The following is a 21,303-nucleotide window of genomic DNA, read 5'->3' as shown; positions in this document are numbered from 1 at the left end:
TGGGCCTGAGGCAGTTGGGTGTCATCTAGTAAGCGACTTTGGTCAGGCAGAAGGGGAACTTCGTTTCTTGTGTTGGTGGTCCATGAGAGAGTATTAGTTGCATGTCGTCGGTATTGGAGAGGATGTTGATTTTGTTTATGTGGGTGACGTTGGCAAAATTAATCATGCATGCGTTGAAGAGGGTGGGGTTGACAATGAACCTTGAGGCATTCCGCAGATAAGTTTGGTGGCTTTTAAAAAATAAGGTGCCAGGAGGACAGCTGGTGTTCGATCCTTAAAGAAGGTCCAGATCCAGCAGAGGGGGGGGTCCTTGGATGCCAATCTTGTGCAGGTGTCTAATGAGGATGGGGTGTGAGACCGTGCCAAATGCTACAGAGAGGTCCAGGAAAATGAGGGCTACCAGGTCTCCCCTGACAAGGATCATCTGAATATCGTCTGTGGCAGCGAGGTGTACTACTTCTGTACTGTTGTGGTTGAACCTGGATCCAAACTGCGTGGCGTCGAGGAGGTGGTGTTTGCTGAAGTAGTCGCAGAGGTGGTGGTGGTTTTGTTTCTCCATAACCTTTGCAGAGTATGTGCGGCTGGGTCAGATGATGCTTACTTGAGCAGGGGCATGATGGTGATATGTTTCCAGTTGTCCTGGAATGTGGCTGAGTCAATGGACGCGTTGAGGATGGGTGTTAGTGCTTTGCGTAGGGGTAGTTTGGTGAAGTTGTGGTCGGGGCAAGTGTCAGAGTGGATGGTCTTCGTGGTAGCAGCGAATGCAAATGTGGTGAAAGCAAGGCTACGAGGTCAGGGTTCCTTCATTGGCTGTGATAGGAAATGGAGTGATGACGGGGTCCAATGAAGGTGGAAGTTGATGTATCAAGTTGATTTTGTTACAGAAGAATTCGGAGAGCTTGTTGCAAAGTACATGTGAAAGGGTGATGTTGCTCGAGGAGGCGCAGTGAAATCTTTGATGATAACGAAGATTTCCTTACTGCTGTTAGCGCTGGCAGTGATGCGATCTGCCAGAGCTGTGCACTTGGTGTGACCTTTCATCAGCCTGAGTTCCTCTGTATACCAACTGGCCTGGGGTCAGGTTCATGCTGCCGGGTTGCACTTGAGGTGAACCAGGGTGTTGGCGCATGTGATGATACAGTTGCTGAGATTCTTGATGGCTTTCGGCAAGTTGCTGGTGTGATCGAGCCAAAGCTCGTAGAGGGCAGAAGCCCACTCCTCTTCTGTGATGTTTTTACAGCTGCCACAGGCGGTTCCGATGGTGGTAGGTCTGCGGTGGTGTGAAATGAGTATGCTGAAACTGATGTGGGCGGAGTTTGTTTAGGTCAAAGTTGCTGGCTTGTGTACTGTGAAGTTGCTGATTTAGGAGAAATTATAGCTTTACCAGAGAGTGAAGTGTATAGACGGAATTCTTGTCGCTGGAAGGTGCAGACCCAGTGAGGAACAATGGAGCAGGGCTACCATTAGAAACTCAGTGCTGTACTTTTAATAAGAGTCTGCCACTAAGTTCTTCTTGAGTACTGGCATTTAACGTCAGACAGGAGAGGGGGTTGGTCAGCAACTTTGTGTTGTTAAAGATGAGGAAGTTTCTAGGCAGAGAGGCCCTTAAGGAAGACTGATGGCAGCTAGCTAGATGCAGAGATCTCATACTTCATTGTGCTCTTGTTCTGGATAGTCCTGTTTGAGGCCATCTTCATCACTACCTGCTGTGAAAGTCAACACCTTGCACAAAGGCTTTGACTGCACTACAGTCAGAAAATTACATGTGACAAGGAAACACCCCAAATCTCCTCCAACACCGTAGACACCTTGGGGAGAAAATCGGGTCCAATAGGTGCCTGAAGATATAGGTGGGTTCAGTAATGTGCTGAGTAAGGCCAAGGTTTCTGAGGTTTTCTAGAACGGCTGCAGAGTTTGGGTCTGTGCAGTTACTAGGTGAAAGTTTAGGTGTCCGAGGAAGATGAGGGTGCTGATGTTAATGATGAGGTGTGTAAGAGAGTCTGTGATGTTGATGCCAAAGTTGATGAGGGTTCTGGTGGTCTGCATACAAATGTTCACCCAGGAAGAAGTTGGGTGTGATGCTTATCTTGAATGTGAGGTGTTCCACGTAGCAGGTAGGGGTGCGGGTAGTCCAGCTTCAGGTTGAATATGATGGTAACTCCACCTCAGGGCTTGCGCTGATGACCTACCATCGCAATCTTGTAGCTGGTAGAAATGGCTTTATCGAAGTCTGATTTAAAGATTGGGTTTAGCCATGTTTCCGTGAGGAAGAGCAGGCCGGAGCGTGGTCATGCAGTAGGTCCCATATCTGCGTGGCGTGCTTGGTGAGCATGCATGCAAGCATGGCGTGTTGCTTGATCTGAGTAAGTATGAGGGGGTGGCTGGTTTGTGAAAGAGGATGATGGGGGTGGACATAGGGCGTGGGAAAGTGCATGAGAACTTGCAAGAGCCGCAGTTGAACACTCCTTCCGTGTTGTGTGGTGTGGCAGCAGACAGTACTGCAATGAGCGGCCGAGGTCGAGAGCACAGAAAAGCGCTGCAGAATAGCGATGGGTAGGGGGAGAACCAGGGTTCTTGGTGCTGGGAGCAGATGAGGTGCAGACAGACTTGCCTTCAGCATGCCAGTAATGCACCTGCTGCGTGCCGCCACACTGCAGCTACCTTTAGACAGATTCTGGGAAGAGGTAGGCATGCAAGGTACTATATGTGGAAAACAAGGGTTATTTTTAGCATGAGTGCACAAGGGCAATTAGTTAATGGCATTGTGTCAAGATAAGAAGCTAAAGCAAACAAATTACAAGCACTTCCCAAACTGCAAAACCATAAACCAGCAATTAAACGAATATCAGCAAAGTAAATGCATCGAAGAGGACAAGGATTACTTTACTCTTGATCACAAAACAATCAATTCAAGTAATGGTACACCATTAAAACCAAATGATAGTCAATGGCTAAGAGGTGCTAACCAAAACTCCTCTCTCTCCTTGCACTTCTTCTAGTATTTTAAAAAAAAAAAAAATAGAGACGTGGTCATCGGTTTAATAAAGCAATCTCAGCCAAACCTAAAAATCGTTCCTCACGCCTTAACTCAATGACATAACACCACTTGTAACCACTCTGGGTTGCCACATCGCTCCATGATAGAAGCACAGTACATGTCCTGTTTTTCCATTAGGATACCATTATCAATGTGTACATTTTCCCTCTGTGATCAAGTAGACCCGAAAGACTGCCACTTCCAAAATGCATCAAATAAGCAAAAGGCCATGGCCAAAAACAAGGTACCATGTCTAGAAGAAACTGTCTGACAACCCATCCTTAATGTCACCGCTCTAGCCTTGAGAATCCTACACAACATTAACCATGACTTTCTCCCCCACTACTCCGCTGCTACTTCCACACTTCTATGGACGTAGTTACACATTTTGCGGCACTGTGGAGGTTCTCTGTGCCATACAGCATGCCTTGTGCTGGGCTGTTTCCCCCCTGTGCCCAATCTTCTTTCAATCTTCCTGTGCTGCCCTGGAAGCCTTGGTTACTTCAATGTGCCACGAACAGCAACGAATCCGTCTAGGTGTCTTATGTCCAAAATTGACTTTCCTTTTGTACATTTTTTTCACCCCAAGTATGTTTACTCAACACAACACTTAAAGAAACTCAAGATTGGAAATCTCCGATTGCCTGATTTGTTAAATAAAATACCAGAAAATGGAAACTTGGACAGGAGGCAGTATGTATGTATACGACTAATATGGTCACTTATTCGGGTCACTTCAGTTCCGCGGAAACTCCTAGGCACGATGAGCTGCTCTTTGCGACAATGACTTCCACGTGGCTTACTTTATTTGGTGAGGGTAATTAATTGCCTGGGCCCATGACGACTTTGCAACTCACCTCACCCACTGCATCCTCCTCCGGCACCTCGAACTCCCCCCCACTGTCGCTGTCCCTCTCGACCGATGCTCGGGCAGGAGTCTTCCGCTGAGTCCTGCGGGGGACCCGACGCTTTTTCTGTGCCATGAGTGCAGTGTTCCGTGCTCCCTCGCCTGCGGTGATGCCCTCAGCACAGACTCTAATTCTGCTCTATCCGTGTTTCACCACCTTGCCAAGGCTGGGCACAGACAGACACGCTGAGTACTGTAAACAAAGAAGACGGACAAGCGTCTGACTCTTAGTACAGAAGGCGCCATCTTGGGACTTGTCTACCGTACCCCAACTGCCGTGCGACTGTGAAATAAATAACAGGCTGCCAACAAGCACGTCCAGAATAACACACGTTTATTTTATATGACTATCCTTGGCACATCAGTAAAATACATTACGTGCACAACGATAATTACACTTGATAGAGTTAAACACACTGAACAAAAAGTGATATATATCGAACAACAATTTCCGTAAGGGTGTTAATGACATTCCTGGGGTGGCGTTTAGAAAATCTGCCATAGGCCCAGTTCCCCGACTTATTGTAATTTTAACAGCGTTGGCGTCATCGTCCCTTTTTTATTTCCAGAGCTGGTAGGGATTGCATTCGGCTAATCTGATAACCAACTAGAATGCTCACTTACCTTACATTGTTTCTGCAGTTGCGCCATGATGCAGTGTCACAAAACAGATTTAACATTGTTCGTGTTCCTAATCTGAATTTGGGCAGGAAATGGGTTTTGTCTCTGGTGCTTTCCTTTGTAGAATTGGATTTCTACCTTTTTAGTATCTGCTTAAGTCTGTAAAATACCCCGTGAGCTTTTTAGGTCTCTCTAACAAATATCTTGTAGCTATTTATTGGTGAAGTCCTCTTTAACCTGCTAACTTAATGAAACGTTTCACCGTGTGAGAGGGGCGTGATCTTGTGCCAGAACTGCTTCTGTAAGAGAGGCACTTCTGCCCCTTCCACCCTCGATTGTTCTTATCTCCAAACAAGCACTGGCAAAGCCAATAGGTCTCGCCTATACAGGCGCTCTTAGCTTTGCCAATGTGTTTTTGCCATGTTGTACACCAGTGTGGCTGCTGTTCAGTGCGGTTAAAAGTTAGTTGCGTGAAGTGTCCTAGAGTGGAGTAGGGGGAGTAGAGTGTTGTAGATAGGATTTATTGGAGTGGAGTGGGGGAGTACAGTGTAGGGAGTAGAGTTCAGTGGCAGAGAGTGTCATAGAGTGCTGTGGCATAGAGTGGATTGAGGTAGTGGGGTGGGTTGGATTGGGGTAAAGTAGATTGGATTGGATTGAATGGAGTGGGCGGACGGGATTGTGGATTTGAGTGGGTGGATTAGATTGGTTTAAGGTGGAATGGAGTGGATTGAATTAGAGAATGGTGGTTTGGAGTGGGGTGAATTGGAATGGACTGGAGGATGTGTATTGGAGTCAGGTGGATTGGAGTGGGGTGGATTGGAGTGTGGTGGGCTGGTTGGATCGGATTGAACTGGGGTGGGGTGGAAATGATTGGGGTAGAGTGGGTTGCTTTGGAGTAGAGTGGAGTGAGGTGGATTAGAGTAGGGTGGGATGGATAAGAGTGTGGTGAATTAGACTGGAGTGAGGTGGATTGAAATGGGGTTGATTGGAGGAGAGTGGGGTGGATTCGACTGGAGTGGGGTGAGTTGGAGTGGGTTGATTTGGATTAGGGTGCATAGGAGTGAAGTAGACTGGATTGTAGTGGGGTGGATTGGATTGGATCGAGTGGGGTGGACTGGAGTGGTGTAGATTGGATTTGGTTGGATGGGGTGGATTTGACTGGGGTGCGGTGGATTGGATTGGGGTGAGCTGGAATGGATTGGGATGGATTGGAGTGGGGCAGATTGTTTTGGGTTGGAGTGGGGTGAGGTGGGTTGTATTGGAATAAGGTGGATTGGATTGGATTGGGTTGTGGTGGATTGGACTGGAGATGGGTAGATTGGATTGGGGTGGATTGGATGTGTGGGGTGGATTGGGGTGGATTGGAGTGGGGTGCATTGGGATGGAGTGAGTTGGAGTGCAGCTAATTGGATTGGGGAGGATTGGAGTGTGGCAGATTTGAGTGAGGTGTATTGGAGTGGGCAGATTGTTTTGGATTGGAGTGGGGAAGTGGACTAGAGTGACCTGATTGTTTTAGATTGCAGTGGGGAAGATTGCTTTGGATGGAAGTGAGGCAGATTGTTTTGGATTGGAGTGTGTCAGATTGGGTTTGGCTGGATAGTGGTGGATTTGACTGGGGTGGATTGGATTGGGGTGGGGTGGATGGATTGGAGTGGGGCAGATTGTTTTGGATTGGAATACCGCAGATTGGAATGGTGCTGATTAGAGTGGGGCAGATTGGAGTGAAGCAGATTGTTTTGGATTGGAGTTGGGCTGATTGGAGTAGGGCAGATTGTTTTGCATTAGAGTGGGACAGATTGTTTTGGTTTGAAGTGGGGCAGGTTGGAGTGGGGCAGATTGTTTTGGATTGGGTGGGGTGGATTGGATTGGAATAAGGTGGATTGGATTGGATTGGGGTGAGGTGGAAAGGACTGGATATGGGTAGATTGAATTGGGGTGGATTGGATGGTGTGGGGTGGATTGGATCGGATTGAAGTGGAGTGGGGTGGATTGGAGTGGGGAGAGTTCGATTGGGTTGGATTGGAGCAAATTGGTTTGGGGTGGATTGGAGTGTGGCAGATTTGAGTGGGGTGTATTGGAGTGGGCCAGATTGTTTTGGGTTGGAGTGGGGAAGTAACCTAGAGTGGCCTAATTGATTTGGATTGGAGTGGGGCAGATTGTTTTGGATTGTAGTGGGGCAGATTGGAGTGGGCTTATTGTTTTGGAATGGAGTGGGTTGGATTACAGTGGGGCAGATTGTTTTGGGTTGGAGTGGGGCGGATTGGAGTGGGGCACATTTGCTTGGGTTGAGTGGGGCAGATTGTTTTGGATTGGAGTGGGGCAGGTTGAAGCAGGGCAGATTGTTTTAGATTGGAGTGGAGCAAATTGTTTTGGAATGGAGTGAGGCAGAGTGTGTTGGATTGCAGTTGGGCAGATTGTTGGAATGGTTGAAGCAGGGTAGATTGTTTTAGATTAGAGGGTGAAGATTGTTTTAGTTTGGAGTGGTGAAGATGGGAGTGGTGAAGATTGTTGCAGATTGGAGTGGGGCAGACTGTTTTGGATTGGAGTGAGGCAGATAGTTTTGGATTGGAGTGAGGTGGGTTGGGAGGATTTGTGTGTAGTGGATTGGATTGGGGTGAGTGGTTTGGATTGGAGTTGGGCAGATTGGAGTGTGGAAGACTGGAATGAGGTAGATTGTTTTACATTGAAGTGGGACTGATTGCTTTGGACTGGAGTGGTGCAAATTGGAATGGGGTGGGTTGAGAGGATTGGAGTGTGGTGGATTGGCATGAATTGGATTGGGGTGAGTGGTTTGGATTGGAGTGGGGTAGATTGGATTAGTCTGAGGTGGATTGGATTGAGTGGGGCGGATTGGTGTGCGGTGGATTGGAATGGATTGGAGTAGAGCAGATTGGAGTGAGGTGGATTGGAGAGTACTGCACAATTATGTGTTAAAGCATCATCTGAGAAACTACACATAAGAAAGAAACAATGTTGCTTTGTAATAAAATAATACTCATCTTTTGAGAACAGCGCTCATGAGCAAAAACAAAAGAAAACATAAGAGCGAAGTGAGGAAAGAACACATGCAAAATAAAAGAAAGTTAACTAAAGTAAATAAATCTTAGCAATTTAGTTTTTTTAGCTGGCACGTTTTTGCCAGTCACACGCCTTCTGTTTGCAGGGCGCTAAAAGTTAAACAGAACAAAATAGTGCCTCAATCACATCTAGAGCAGCAGATATGCACTGATTAAGTTGAATCAATCAGTGTTTGGTCCCTGCTCCACAGAGAGAAATGGAAATGATGTTAGGCCTGCCTTGATGAGTTATAAGGCTGTAATAAGAGTGCCATGCAAGCCAACAAATGGTAAGCAAAGGGAGGGCTCCAAGCCCTTTCTGTTCGTAGTGTCTTGCAAGCAAGACACATGGCTCAACCCTAAAAACAAGCCCCCAAAAAATTAAACAAAAGCTTGCTGATGCTGCTTTTGACGATGTCCTGGGGTGCTTTCACACTCCTTAATTGACACTGGCTACTCAGAGCTCCTAAAACCACTGAAAAGCTAGTATTGTGCAGTGGTTTCTGGCTGTTTTCCCTCCCACCCAGTGATATCAACTCCTCACCGGGCGCTCGTGTGAGGATAGCCGATATCCATATCTTGTGACACACTGTGGCATTGTGTGAGCTGGCAGGTCTGCTTATTGTGGACAAAACCAATACATAGAGCAGGCTTTAGGACAGCTAACTTCTTTTCATTTGTTCACTTTCTTGTCAATTCAATTTGCTTGCTTCATATTCTCTCTCCATCCTCTTCTTGTGTTTGCCTCTCTTGTAGCTTCTTTTAGCATGATTAGAGGATGTATATCCTTCCACTGCTCACACTCTGGGAACTAATTTTCTTTAGCACTCCATGGGAAAGCATGTTTTTCTGTCTCTCACCCTTCGTTTGCCACTTCCCCCTAATACATACATGCCAACATTTGGGAACAGGAAAGTGGGAGATTTTGAAATCAAAATCAGTGGAATATATTTACCCCACTGATTTCTGTTAAAGCAGACGTGATTTCAAGCAGGAGACAGTAAAATAAAGCAATTTTTGGCTCCACAAAATCGTGAGTCGCCAGCCTCAATCGGGTCTGTTGGCAAGGATGCTAACTTTACCATCCAGTGTCTCCTTGTTGCTCCCATCCTTCCCTGCTCACCTGCAATAGCACAGCAACAGACATATTTTTGCTATGATTGAAAAAAGAGCAAATTATTTTGGGTTCGTTTTGTTTTACTTCCTATCTTCTATATGTTGCAAAAATCCCAAGCTTTGGCACACAAAAAGCATCATTTATGGTGTTGGGGAGGCGCAGGCTGCTGCACACACACAGCCTGCATGAGGCATAAGGTTTACTTAACACTTTTTGGATAAGAGATGCGTCTTCTCCTAGAGACCCTTAAATCTGCTCTCTGGGCTGCTGTAGTGACGAGCTGGTCAGAGCTTTTGTTTAGATCCAAGTCGTGAGGAAAGTGAAAGGCAAGCATTTTTAGGTCGCAGCCTACCAGACTTGTTCGCTAAAGACATCTTGGGGACTTTAAAAAGTTGACCTAGGAATGCATTTCACACATTAATTAGCATTGGCTTTGCGGTTTGTAACTCACATTTTCTGCCTTTATTTGCTTTAGGCTGTCCATTTCCAATTCGTACCTCCCGTTGCCTAAGCCTTCTTTACTGTATTCTTCCACAAACTCCCTTTTGGTAATCAGGCCTTTAAATCTTGTTCTTATATTGTCATATTTGATGTGCATTCCAAGACCGAGGTCAGATGTCAGACGCTGCCTTCCGAGGGCGCTTGTTTACTTTTCATTTTCTGACTTCAAAGTGAGAGGATTTATGTGACAATCTTGCCTCATACTGGGGGTAGGAAAGACGTTTATTCTACCACACAACAACATTTCAATGAACTGTGTAAGTCTTTCAGAATATATCACAGTTTGGAACACAAATGAAGCACCTTTTTTGTTTTTTCTGAAGTGTGTTGTAAACACGTACTTTAATTGGTTGTGTGATGGAACAACGTATGCCTCAACAACGCATGCCTGAGCCATGCGGTCTTAACCACAACTGTGTCTTTACTACACATTCCTTTACCACGCATGTCTTTACCACGCAATTTCATGGTACAGTCATGATTGGTAAAGGGACATGTTTGATAAAGATCACACTCCTGCCCCTCTGTCATGAGCCCAAAAATTCTGCCCTCCCGCTGTCTATTCTACCTGTCCCAGCCCTAGAAACTTCCCGACCCCCTATACTGAAACTTAACCCCTTCGATGCTGATGACGGAGCGGTTCCGTCATCAGCATCGGTTGGGCTGTGCTGATGACGGAACCGCTCCGTCATCAGTACAGCCCTGGGGGGGAGCGCTGGCGCTCCCCCTGTGGAAAAGTAAATTTTGCCATGTTCTGTGTCCCTACGCGTCCTCCATCATATGTTATGTGTGCATGATTAATATGCATATGTATTCCCCATGTTCGATTAAAGACGCAATTACAGTTGTGTCCATCTCTAGTATGCCAGTTTCCAGTTCTCGTGAATACTACGAATATCAGGCCTATGTAAAGTCACGTTGCCACGTTTCTCAGTATGCACGTTATTTCATTGTAAAGTCCCCGTTTCTAGGCCTCAAAAGGGCCCGGACACTAGATTCAGCTCCTGTCTCCTGAACCCTCGCTGAGGAGCGATACAGCCCCCACCTGTATCCTCGACCCTTCACTTACTTCCTGCCTTGCACTGCCCGGTTCAGCCTGGCTCTGCCTCTGAGTCTGCCAAGAGTATGTTATGATTCCAGTTATCAGTTAGTCCTCCTTCTCTGCATTCCTAAAGCTACTGAACTGCATCAATAGTTACCGTCATATTCTAGCCTTTACGTCTCCATGTTAGAGAAATACTGTATTAATGATCATTTAATATTCTTCATCACGCACTACATGTAGAATAATGCATGCTCCAGTCTTAGAGTCTGTTCGCCTTTACCCCGATAACTTTTGGATTCTATCAACATGTTCTCTAAACATCAGATACTAGATACTGCTTAGGTACATGTCGCCCTGACTCTCCAGACTTCAGTCTCTGCTCCTAGCACAGAGTTCGTAGCCCCCAGCTTCTTCTAGTAACACGTCATTGCCAGTTTGCGCGCACCATTAGGTCAGAGGTCCCGGCTCCTTAGGTAGCCCCCTCCATGTTTCCGCCCCATTCATGACAAATTCTGTTACGTTTGCATCACATGTCTATGTATACGCCTTTGTTACACCTACTTTCACCCTTATCTTTCGCGACTACTACGCGTCACACCCTTTGCTCCACCCACTGCTCCGCCTACCGTATGTATTGTAATGCAACTGTTTTAGTATATATGATCGTGTATTGTTATTAAATGTGAGAGCGCGCTCATCCCAGATCCAGCCCCGGCAGCTGCCGGGCTCTGCCATCCTATTCCTATGCAGGTTGTCCTGTTCCTGTCCTTTATGCTGTAATAAACCTGCAAACTCCTACTACCTCGAATCTTGACTCTTATTTATTGAGCTATCTGTTATTGCTATGCCTAGTCAAACCTAGATCCGGTATTATTTATTTATATACCACATAATGGCGCCCGAATAGGGACTTGCCCTTTCCCCACGCGTCGGTGAAGCCACGCCGACCCCCTGACCCTCTGCAGTCGTGACGGAACTCTTCTGCGCACCGGCATATATTTCTGCTTTAAGTATCCCTCAGGCCCACGGAGGAGACGGAGGAGGCGGTCCAGCATCCAGACGAGACGGTGGAGGAACGCGGCGAGTCCCGACCAGAGCCCAAGCGGAGAGTCCAAGGTCCGAGGTATCCGGAGGCCCACCCGTAACAGAAGTCCGAAGTTCGTCCGTCCGGCGTCGAAGCAGTCCAGTCCAGTCCGAGGCCTTCCGTTCTTGCTGCCCGGTGAGTACCGTTGCTGGGGTAGTATCTAGACAGGGTCAATCTAATTGACTCTGGTCCGTGGGTTGGTGGTACACAGACCCACAAAACAAAGTGTCCACTTCGGTGGATGCGGGTCCTGACGTGTCTCTGTATGAGACCGGTAAGTTTCGTACTGTTTCAGCAGTGCATCTAGTTTCTGTTCTAGTCAGTTCTGTTCTCGAGAAAATTCATGTATTCTGTTTTCCGTATTCCAGGTAGTATTCTGTTCGAACTGTTATTCTGAATGTTATTCATGTATTTTAATGTCGTGGTATGAGTGTGAAGTAATTATCGTGTTTATTGTGTATTGTGTTGTGTCCAGATTATAGTTCAGTCATGCCGCTCTTTTCAAAACTGGGTCAGTTAAAAACCAGAAAAGGTCTGCTAGAAGCAGCAGTTCCTGTTCCGCCTAGGGACAGTCCAGGTCATTTTATGTATCAGAAGCATGGCAAAAGCGCCATATTGTATCTAGATTTATGGGTAGAGTATACCAAAGTTTTGGAAGAAAAGTATAGATGGCCCGTATCAGGTACGTGGGATGCCGAGTGCATCATGAGAGTAGAAGAAGCATTATGGAAAAAGAAAGCCAGACAGTCACAGAAAGATGCCATTGAGTTATGGCGCAAAGAATCTCATAAAAGAACCGAAAAAGAAATCAGAAAGTCAGAACTAAGTAGAGAATCCTTAGAGCGGGCCCAAGAAAGGGAATTAATCGAGATTGGTGAACGAGTTAAAACCGAACAGTCAGACAGACAGAGGCATGCTCTTATTAAGGGTATGTATCCTCTTCTTGCCGAGGGCTTGCCAAAAGCGACCCCAGAGGCATCCAGTAATTTCCCGCCACCACTAGTTCCGACCAAGCTACGTCACAAACCGACCGCAGCTGATATTTTCATTTCGTCCTATTTGGACGACACAGTCCCAGAATATGCAAATCCTGTTCCTGCTCCGCCAGTCCCTGTAAATCAGGCACTTCCCGCTCCTCCAGACACCGGAGTACCTGTTACGGTACCCCCGGTCCAGCCCGCCATACAAGTCCAGCCTGCATTTCCATTTCCCACTCTGCCAGGACGAAGAGCATCAGTAGACGACTCTAGTTTAGGGGCCGCAGGGGGAGGTCCTCCAGGAACCCCGCCGCCACACAAGCGTTTAACGTTAGCCGAATTACATGCACAAGCGTCACAGCGTACGCCCAGATAACAGTCTGTTGCAGAAATAAGAAAAGCCCTTACCGAATGTGGCTATGATCCAGTCCCAGGCGAGGATAATATGGTTTTATATTCATTACGCGTGAGAAAGGTGACCGAGTATCTAGTCACCCTACCAGATATGAAAGAAGATCTAGACAGAATATATCGTTTCATCCGTACAGGGAATGATCCAGAAAGTATTAGTGAAGTCATGTCTCAAAGGAAAGCTGAGATCCAGCTCATGTTATTAAAGTTTCTGATTAATTGTTTAATACGAGAACAAGATTATCCGACCAAAGATCGAGCCGAAATGAAAATCCTGACAAGGTGGAGTGATAATATAGCCGAGGGTAAGCATAAGACCATCAGTAGTATAGAGAGTATGTACAAGAAGATTCGTAAAGAAATAATAAGGATACACGAACAACGCAAAGAAGCACAAGTAAGCGAGAAAGAAAATGACTCTTCTACTGAAGAGGTAGAGGACGAGAATCCCGCCAGAATAGCGTATGTAGGAAAATCTAGATTTCCAGATCGCCATTCACGTCTAGAATACAAGCCAGTTTTTCACCATCCAGCATCAGAACAAGGTTCTCTAGAACAAGTATTTCAAGCTACCGATCATATTCTGAAATCACGAATCGGTTATAGCGAGTTAAGTACTATGCATGAACAAGAACTAGTCCGATCAGCAGTCCGATGGATTACTGATTCTACCACTTTTCCAGACGAAATAGTGGCACAAATGTTTCTGAAAATGCCCCCAGCCGAGCAACGACTGGCGGGTATGTATATGATCCAGCACCTCATTACATTGTATGAGGATCAACATTCTGATCCAGGTCCGTTACACGATGTCCTGAACGAGTTACTCCAGTACAAATGGAAAGGTTTAGGTACCGATTTGATTAGTGTCATTCTAGAACAGCGCCACAAATACAGAACGTTTCTGAACCCACATTTTGTTCATGTCTCACCCCCAGAAAGTAAACCGTTTTACATAGACAGACAGAATCCGTTACGAGAAGTGCATCCAGTTAAGACAGAGGGTGGTGAAATGCAACGAGTGTTTGTTTACACCCCGATCACAAAGATGGAACTCCTAGAGATGAAAAAGTTAATTCCCTGTCATGATAAAGATCCAGCAGGGTTCCACCGAGAATTAAAAGACATGCTCCGTATGGGAGAATACACGTATCCAGATATTATTAAAATGTTAAAGGTCCTGTTGCCCGCAGGGGTATATGAGAAACTCAAAGAAAAAGAATGGGAGGTGGGAGAGAAAAAGATCGATTGGACAGTCCTAGAAGCTGAAGACAAGGCACGAGTACCAGGTACCGGTCTTGGAGATAAATGTAAAGAATTACCTGAACTGTTAATACAAGTTTTGCCTAGGTTATTGACAACTAGAAAAGAAGACTGGGATGCAATCTCAGCATGTAAACAGAAACAAGATGAAGATATTAGTGATTATTATTCCAGATTTGAGAAATGTTTTACCATAAACAGTGGCCTCAAGACAAGTAGCGAGTCATACCCTCATCTTTTTGTTACTAAATTAGTCGAGAATTCAAGTCCACAAATTAAAAACCGAGTTTTGAAAGTCGAAAGTACCTGGCAAGCTAATACCCCATCCCAAATGTTACAGATGCTTCAATACCACCAGAATAGAATCAGAGAAGAGCAAGATCACGAAAGGAAACGTATGAAAGACACGAAAATGAAAGTACTAGTTGCACAATCCGTTCCTCAAGACAGTCAGAAAAGGGGTCCGAATCAAGCCAGTCATCCTGCAGCTCCCGTTAAAGGAAACTGCAATTATTGTAAACAGCCAGGTCATTTTATAAACGAGTGTGCAGTTCTGAAACACAACATAGCTACCGGTAAGACTAAAGAAAGACCACGTCCGCCTAGACAAGAACAAGTTACACAGACTCCTCAGTCACAGAATGCACCACAGACAGTTACAGCACCGCAGCCTATCGCTGCAACACAGCATGTTACACAGCAGATGTACCAGTATGCACAGTCTGAGTATCCAGAGTATCAGCCATATTCATGAAACAGCCTAGAGAGGGAGGTAGGCTTGCCTCTCATCGAGATACCTGTAGATCAAGAAGGTCCCTATGTTCACAGTCAAGTATTAGGGAAAGACAGAAAGTTTCTGATTGATACAGGGGCAAGTAGGACCACTATAAGTCACGCCGAAGTTCCAGGGGCTCCGCTCTCAGGCTCTAGAAATGTTTCCCTTGGATTTTCAGGAAAACCTATTGTAAATGAAATATCAAAGCCAGTTACTCTAGAAGTAGGTCCATTGTCCCGCACTACTGACCTGTTACTTACTAAGTCATGTCCAGAAAATCTATTAGGCATTAAGACACTGAAAGAGTTAGGTGCAGTCATATGCTGCTCCCCAGAGGGAATACGATTGTTCCTACGTGACTTCAAGGGTCACTATGTATTACGAGATTTTGATCCGAGATTGTCTAATGTTCCGCAGCATCTATGGGCGCAAGGTCCAACTGATGTTGGCTTTATGCAAATCACACCCCATCGTGTGACTCTCAAGCCAGGTGTAGTGTTACCACGAATCAGACAGTACAGATTGCCACCAGAGGCTGTAGCAGCCTTATCCAAAATTATTGACGAGCTCATCGCTCAAGGAGTAGTTGTAGAAACTGACTCCAATGTATGCAATTCTCCGATCATTCCTGTTATGAAACGTACTGATCCAAATGCACCTCCAGTATATCGTTTAGTGATTGACCTTCGAGAACTTAATAAATGTATTATTCCCCAGTACCCAGTTGTCCCAGATATCTCTTCCCTATTGACAGCCATTGATTCCGAAGCCACATTTTTTTCAGTCATAGACCTCAAGAATGCGTTTTTCAGTGTTCCCATTCATCCAGACAGCCAGTTTCTTTTCGGATTTTGTTTAAATGGAAGGAGCTATATGTTCACACGCGCTCCTCAAGGTTTCACAGAAAGTCCTAGTATTTACAGTCAAGCACTCAAGAGACAACTAGACAACATTCACATGCCAACTGACACTGCCCTGCTCCAGTATGTCGATGATCTACTGATCACAGCCCGTTCTGAACGTGCTTGCGAGCGAGCATCACTTACAGTCTTGTATTTCCTAGCCGAGATGGGACACAAGGTGTCCCCTTCTTAGCTTCAATTCTGTGTCCAGCAAGTGGTCTACTTAGGACACTTACTGTCCAAGAGGGGTAGGCAGTTGACACCAGACCGTATCCAGTTAATAGCGAGTCTTCCTCAGCCAAGGACCCAGAAGGAGGTACGTGCTTTTATTGGCCTCACTTCTTATTGCAGACAATGGATTCCTCAGTATGCATTTCTAGCTAAACCACTGATACAGTTAACGACACAGGAGGCAGCCGTATCGACTGTCCTCCCTTGGACATCTGAACATGCACTTAGTTTCAATGAGTTAAAGAAAGCCCTATGTCAAGCTCCAGTTCTAGCAACACCGAACTACAGTAAGTCTTTTACACTTTTCGTCACAGAACGCGAAGGTACAGCATTATCTGTCCTCACACAAGATCAAGCAGGACAATACAAGCCTTGTGCTTATTTTTCGAGCACATTAGATCCTGTAGCCCAGGCTCTGCCTGCGTGCCTCAAGTCAGTTGCAGCCACAGCACTAGCTATCAGACAAAGTGATTCCATAGTATTAGGACATTCCTTGACAGTACAAGTTCCACACTCCGTGGAAGTTCTTTTAAACCGAACACAAACTCAGCACTTGACAATTGCACGTTTAACAGGTTATGAATTGACACTGTTCCAGCCACACATAGAAATCAGACGCTGCAACGTTTTAAATCCTGCTACATTGTTACCATCAGTTACTTCGAATTCTGCCACACACGACTGTGTGGAAGTAGTTAACATCATGACAAAGCCAAGACAAGATCTGACAGATATTCCATTACCAGATCCCGACCTGACACTTTATGTGGATGGTTCATGTATGAGAACAAGTACAGGAGAACTAGTAGCCGCGTATGCAGTGACTACTGACACTGAAGTTATTGAAACACACCGTATTGACACCCTGTCTGCTCAAGCAGCAGAGCTAGTTGCTCTGACACAAGCCTGCATACACGCCAAGAACCTGAAAGTTAATGTTTATACAGATTCACGTTACGCATTTGGAGTTGTACACGACTTCGGAGTGCTCTGGCAAGAGAGAGGTTTCATGACTTCTCATGGAACCAAGATTCAGCATGGTCTCCTTATTCAAGCTCTGTTAGATGCCATACACTTACCGACATCCATTGCTATCATGAAATGCAAAGCACATACGAAAGTTACTGACACTATTTCTCAAGGTAATGATCTAGCAGATCGCACAGCCAAGCTTACAGCACAGACACCAGACATTCCAGTTAATAAGACACCGACACACACTCCAGATCCGATTACATGTATGACAGTTAAAGACCCTACTCAAGATGTCATAGATATCCAGTTACATGCTACTCCCGATGAAATCAAGAAATGGTCCGAACAAGGAGGGGTCCAGACAGATCAGGGATGGGTAACAAAGGGTAAAGCCACTTGGTTTCTCCCCGACTCCATGGTTCAAGTCATTATCAATACCGCACATAGTCCAGCACATTTAGGAGAAAAAGCTATGTTAGACAGTATCCAGAATATTTGGTTCAACAAGCATTTACGAGCTGCAGCCAAGCAGAAAGTCCGTACCTGTATGATATGTTGCCAGTTTAATCCAGGTAAAAGTGTCCCGGTGGAACAAGGTGGATTCCAGCCCCCTGACCACCCTTTTGAAGTCCTCCAGATGGATTACATTCAGATGGAGCGATGTCGAGGTTTCAAGTATGTCCTTGTAGTTGTATGCGCTTTGTCCAGGTGGACGGAGGCATATCCAGTTCCAGACTACACAGCCGCGACCACTGCCAAGCAGTTGGTTCGTGAGTTCTTCCCCCGTTACGGACTCCCTAGGGTCGTATATTCTGACAACGGCCAGCCATTCTCATCTGAACTCATGAAGCACGTTTCCCTTTTGTTAGGGTACCAGTGGAAGTTCCATTGTGTACGCCATCCTGAAGCAGCCGGTCTCGTAGAGAGACATAATCAGACCCTGAAAATTCGAATTGCAAAAGTTTGTCAAGAGAAAGGTGTGGACTGGCTAGTAGCTCTGCCGGTCGCCCTGTTCTATATGCGCATGGTCGCACATTCCAGATCAGGTCTGTCCCCGTATGAGGTCGTTTTCGGCCGCCCCCCTAACATGTGGGGTACTCCTAGACCCCGAAGTATTACCGATGTTTCAAGTAATATGCTGACAGATTACCTAGCTTCCTTGATGTCTGCCCTCAACTCTTGTCGTTCACAGGTTGCCGCCGCATTTCCAGACAATACCGAGGTGGCACCGCATGAAATCGTTCCCGGATCCATGGTCCTAGTGCGAAATTTCGATCGTTCAAGTCCGCTGGAGCCTCGCTGGAAGGAGCCCCGACAGGTCCTCCTGGCCACCCGCACAGCCGTGAAGTTGGAGGGACACAAAGGCTGGGTGCATCTTTCGCATATCAAAAAGTTTTATGGATTGAAACCAATTTCAAAGAACATTTCCGAGGATTTAAAGGACTGCCAAAGTACTATTCTTAAGGACTGTCCCGCAAAAGACACTGATACTGCACCCTCCCTGTTAGAGAAAACTCCGCAACAGGAGTATAAGAAGAAATTAAGGTCTAGTAAAATAAGTCAGCCAGTTTGATTGTCTAAGTCCTCCCCTAGGTGAAACGGTTAGACCGGTTTCTGACATGTATAAAATAGACCCCCATAGTGAGAGAGTTAGTCGAAACTCAATCCGATGTATCGTTTTTCTATGTTTCATATTATTTCTCAGTATTATGATTTCCTGCACCAGTTATGCGTTTTATCTGTATTTTCCAATTTCTCATGTAAATAAGTCTTCCAATGTTACAGTAGAGCACACGTTTAGTGATCTGCCTCCTCATGAACTCTCTTACCGCCTCGCTATGCGTAACAATTCTTTTATCCGCATGTTACATTATTCACACCAGACCAGCAATGCCACTAATTGTTGGGTGTGTGGTCGACTCCCCCCTTTCCAGACACCGAAGGGAGTTCTGCCACTCTTTCCTTATCCATTTTCACATAATGGTTCGTGTGGAGCATGGTCCACGTTAACGTCATCCTCAACAGATATGTCTTTTCTTAACAGTACATGTTTCCCAGACAAGCAAGGTCTTCCCCACAGAACAGGGTTAGATCTAGAAAACGAAGTTTACAATTTAGGTAATTATTCTTCGAATTTCATGGTCCTGAATGTTCAGTCTGATTCCACTCCAGACTTACCTGCTATTTCAGTACTACCAGTCAAAGGCGAATTATGTGTTAGAAATAATGGTTCCGTACATGTAGGACACAGCGATTGTACTACTATTGTCAAGTACAGTGACAGTGGGAAATCTATTTTCAAAGCTTCACGTCATTCTTATTTTATTTGTGGTCAGACCGCATATGTTCGTCTGCCCCTCGATTGGGAGGGAACCTGTTACATTGCCTTCCTACTGCCACCTGTTTTCCTAGCTCCATCTGATTATCACAGAAACACACATCTAGTACACATTAGACATAAAAGGGAGATCGAGTCCCCGATTGTCGATTATACTGAAACTGCTCTAGAACAGTATACAGATTTCAATAGAGGTTTCTTCTTCTTTATAGGACCTATCCAGAATAGTAAGCTAATTCGTAGGTTAACCAGAACCCTTGAAGCAGTAGTCAATGAGACTGCCTCTGCCCTAGGTAACTTAACTGAAGAGCAATCTGCTATGAGATTTGTCGTTTTACAGAATCGTCTCGTCCTTGACGTCATATTGGCCGATAGGGGCGGGGCCTGTAGAGTCATCGGATCTAGTTGCTGCATTTTCATTCCAAATAACGCACCGTCTGTTTATTCAGCTATAACCAGACTCCATAAAATTGCCCATCTGTTACACCAAGATCCAGGCACCTGGACATGGTCCGGTTGGTTCTGGAATATAATTTCCGCTTGGGGATGGAAAGTCTTGTCCTTTCTAGGTATTGCAGTAGCGATCATATTCAGCTGCTGCCTCTGTATACAATGTGGCCCTGCGATTTGCGGCATTTGTGCTACCTCTTGTATTCCTAGTCCCAAGCCCCGTTCTAAATCCCGTTCCAAGAAAATTCGAGACGAGCAAATGATACTGTATGAAATGATAGATGGTATCATGAATATTGATGTTTCCTGATGGAAACGTAGTGACAAGGAGGGAATGTGGAAAAGTAAATTTTGCCATGTTCTGTGTCCCTACGCGTCCTCCATCATATGTTATGTGTGCATGATTAATATGCATATGTATTCCCCATGTTCGATTAAAGACGCAATTACAGTTGTGTCCATCTCTAGTATGCCAGTTTCCAGTTCTCGTGAATACTACGAATATCAGGCCTATGTAAAGTCACGTTGCCACGTTTCTCAGTATGCACGTTATTTCATTGTAAAGTCCCCGTTTCTAGGCCTCAAAAGGGCCCGGACACTAGATTCAGCTCCTGTCTCCTGAACCCTCGCTGAGGAGCGATACAGCCCCCACCTGTATCCTCGACCCTTCACTTACTTCCTGCCTTGCAGTGCCCGGTTCAGCCTGGCTCTGCCTCTGAGTCTGCCAAGAGTATGTTATGATTCCAGTTATCAGTTAGTCCTCCTTCTCTGCATTCCTAAAGCTACTGAACTGCATCAATAGTTACCGTCATAGTCTAGCCTTTACGTCTCCATGTTAGAGAAATACTGTATTAATGATCATTTAATATTCTTCATCACGCACTACATGTAGAATAATGCATGCTCCAGTCTTAGAGTCTGTTCGCCTTTACCCCGATAACTTTTGGATTCTATCAACATGTTCTCTAAACATCAGATACTAGATACTGCTTAGGTACATGTCGCCCTGACTCTCCAGACTTCAGTCTCTGCTCCTAGCACAGAGTTCGTAGCCCCCAGCTTCTTCTAGTAACACGTCATTGCCAGTTTGCGCGCACCATTAGGTCAGAGGTCCCGGCTCCTTAGGTAGCCCCCTCCATGTTTCCGCCCCATTCATGACAAATTCTGTTACGTTTGCATCACATGTCTATGTATACGCCTTTGTTACACCTACTTTCACCCTTATCTTTCGCGACTACTACGCGTCACACCCTTTGCTCCACCCACTGCTCCGCCTACCGTATGTATTGTAATGCAACTGTTTTAGTATATATGATCGTGTATTGTTATTAAATGTGAGAGCGCGCTCATCCCAGATCCAGCCCCGGCAGCTGCCGGGCTCTGCCATCCTATTCCTATGCAGGTTGTCCTGTTCCTGTCCTTTATGCTGTAATAAACCTGCAAACTCCTACTACCTCGAATCTTGACTCTTATTTATTGAGCTATCTGTTATTGCTATGCCTAGTCAAACCTAGATCCGGTATTATTTATTTATATACCACACCCCCCTGGGGCATCGATCTTTGTGCTTTTACCTGGGGTGGCAGCGGAAGACTTTCCGCTGCCACCCCCAC

The 21,303-nt window shown here is 45.7% G+C and overlaps 1 protein-coding gene across 2 annotated transcripts in view; it reads right to left on the bottom strand.

Moving 5' to 3' along the window:
• Nucleotides 1-4,221, bottom strand: part of DDX54 (DEAD-box helicase 54) — a 140,516-nt gene extending 136,295 nt beyond the window's left edge. The window contains exon 1 of one of the 2 annotated variants that reach the window (XM_078667161.1): nt 3,895-4,221. In XM_078667161.1, the coding sequence (XP_078523287.1) occupies nt 3,895-4,020 (126 nt within the window). In that variant the 5' untranslated portion in view covers nt 4,021-4,221. The remainder of the gene's footprint in view (nt 1-3,894) is intronic. The other variant, XM_078667162.1, reaches the window with a different exon arrangement.
• Nucleotides 4,222-21,303: the final 17,082 nt, after the last annotated feature.

Source organism: Lissotriton helveticus, chromosome 11, assembly GCF_964261635.1.
Source record: "Lissotriton helveticus chromosome 11, aLisHel1.1, whole genome shotgun sequence".
NCBI classification, from domain to species: domain Eukaryota; kingdom Metazoa; phylum Chordata; class Amphibia; order Caudata; family Salamandridae; genus Lissotriton; species Lissotriton helveticus.
This window is presented reverse-complemented; position numbering and strand designations above follow the sequence as displayed.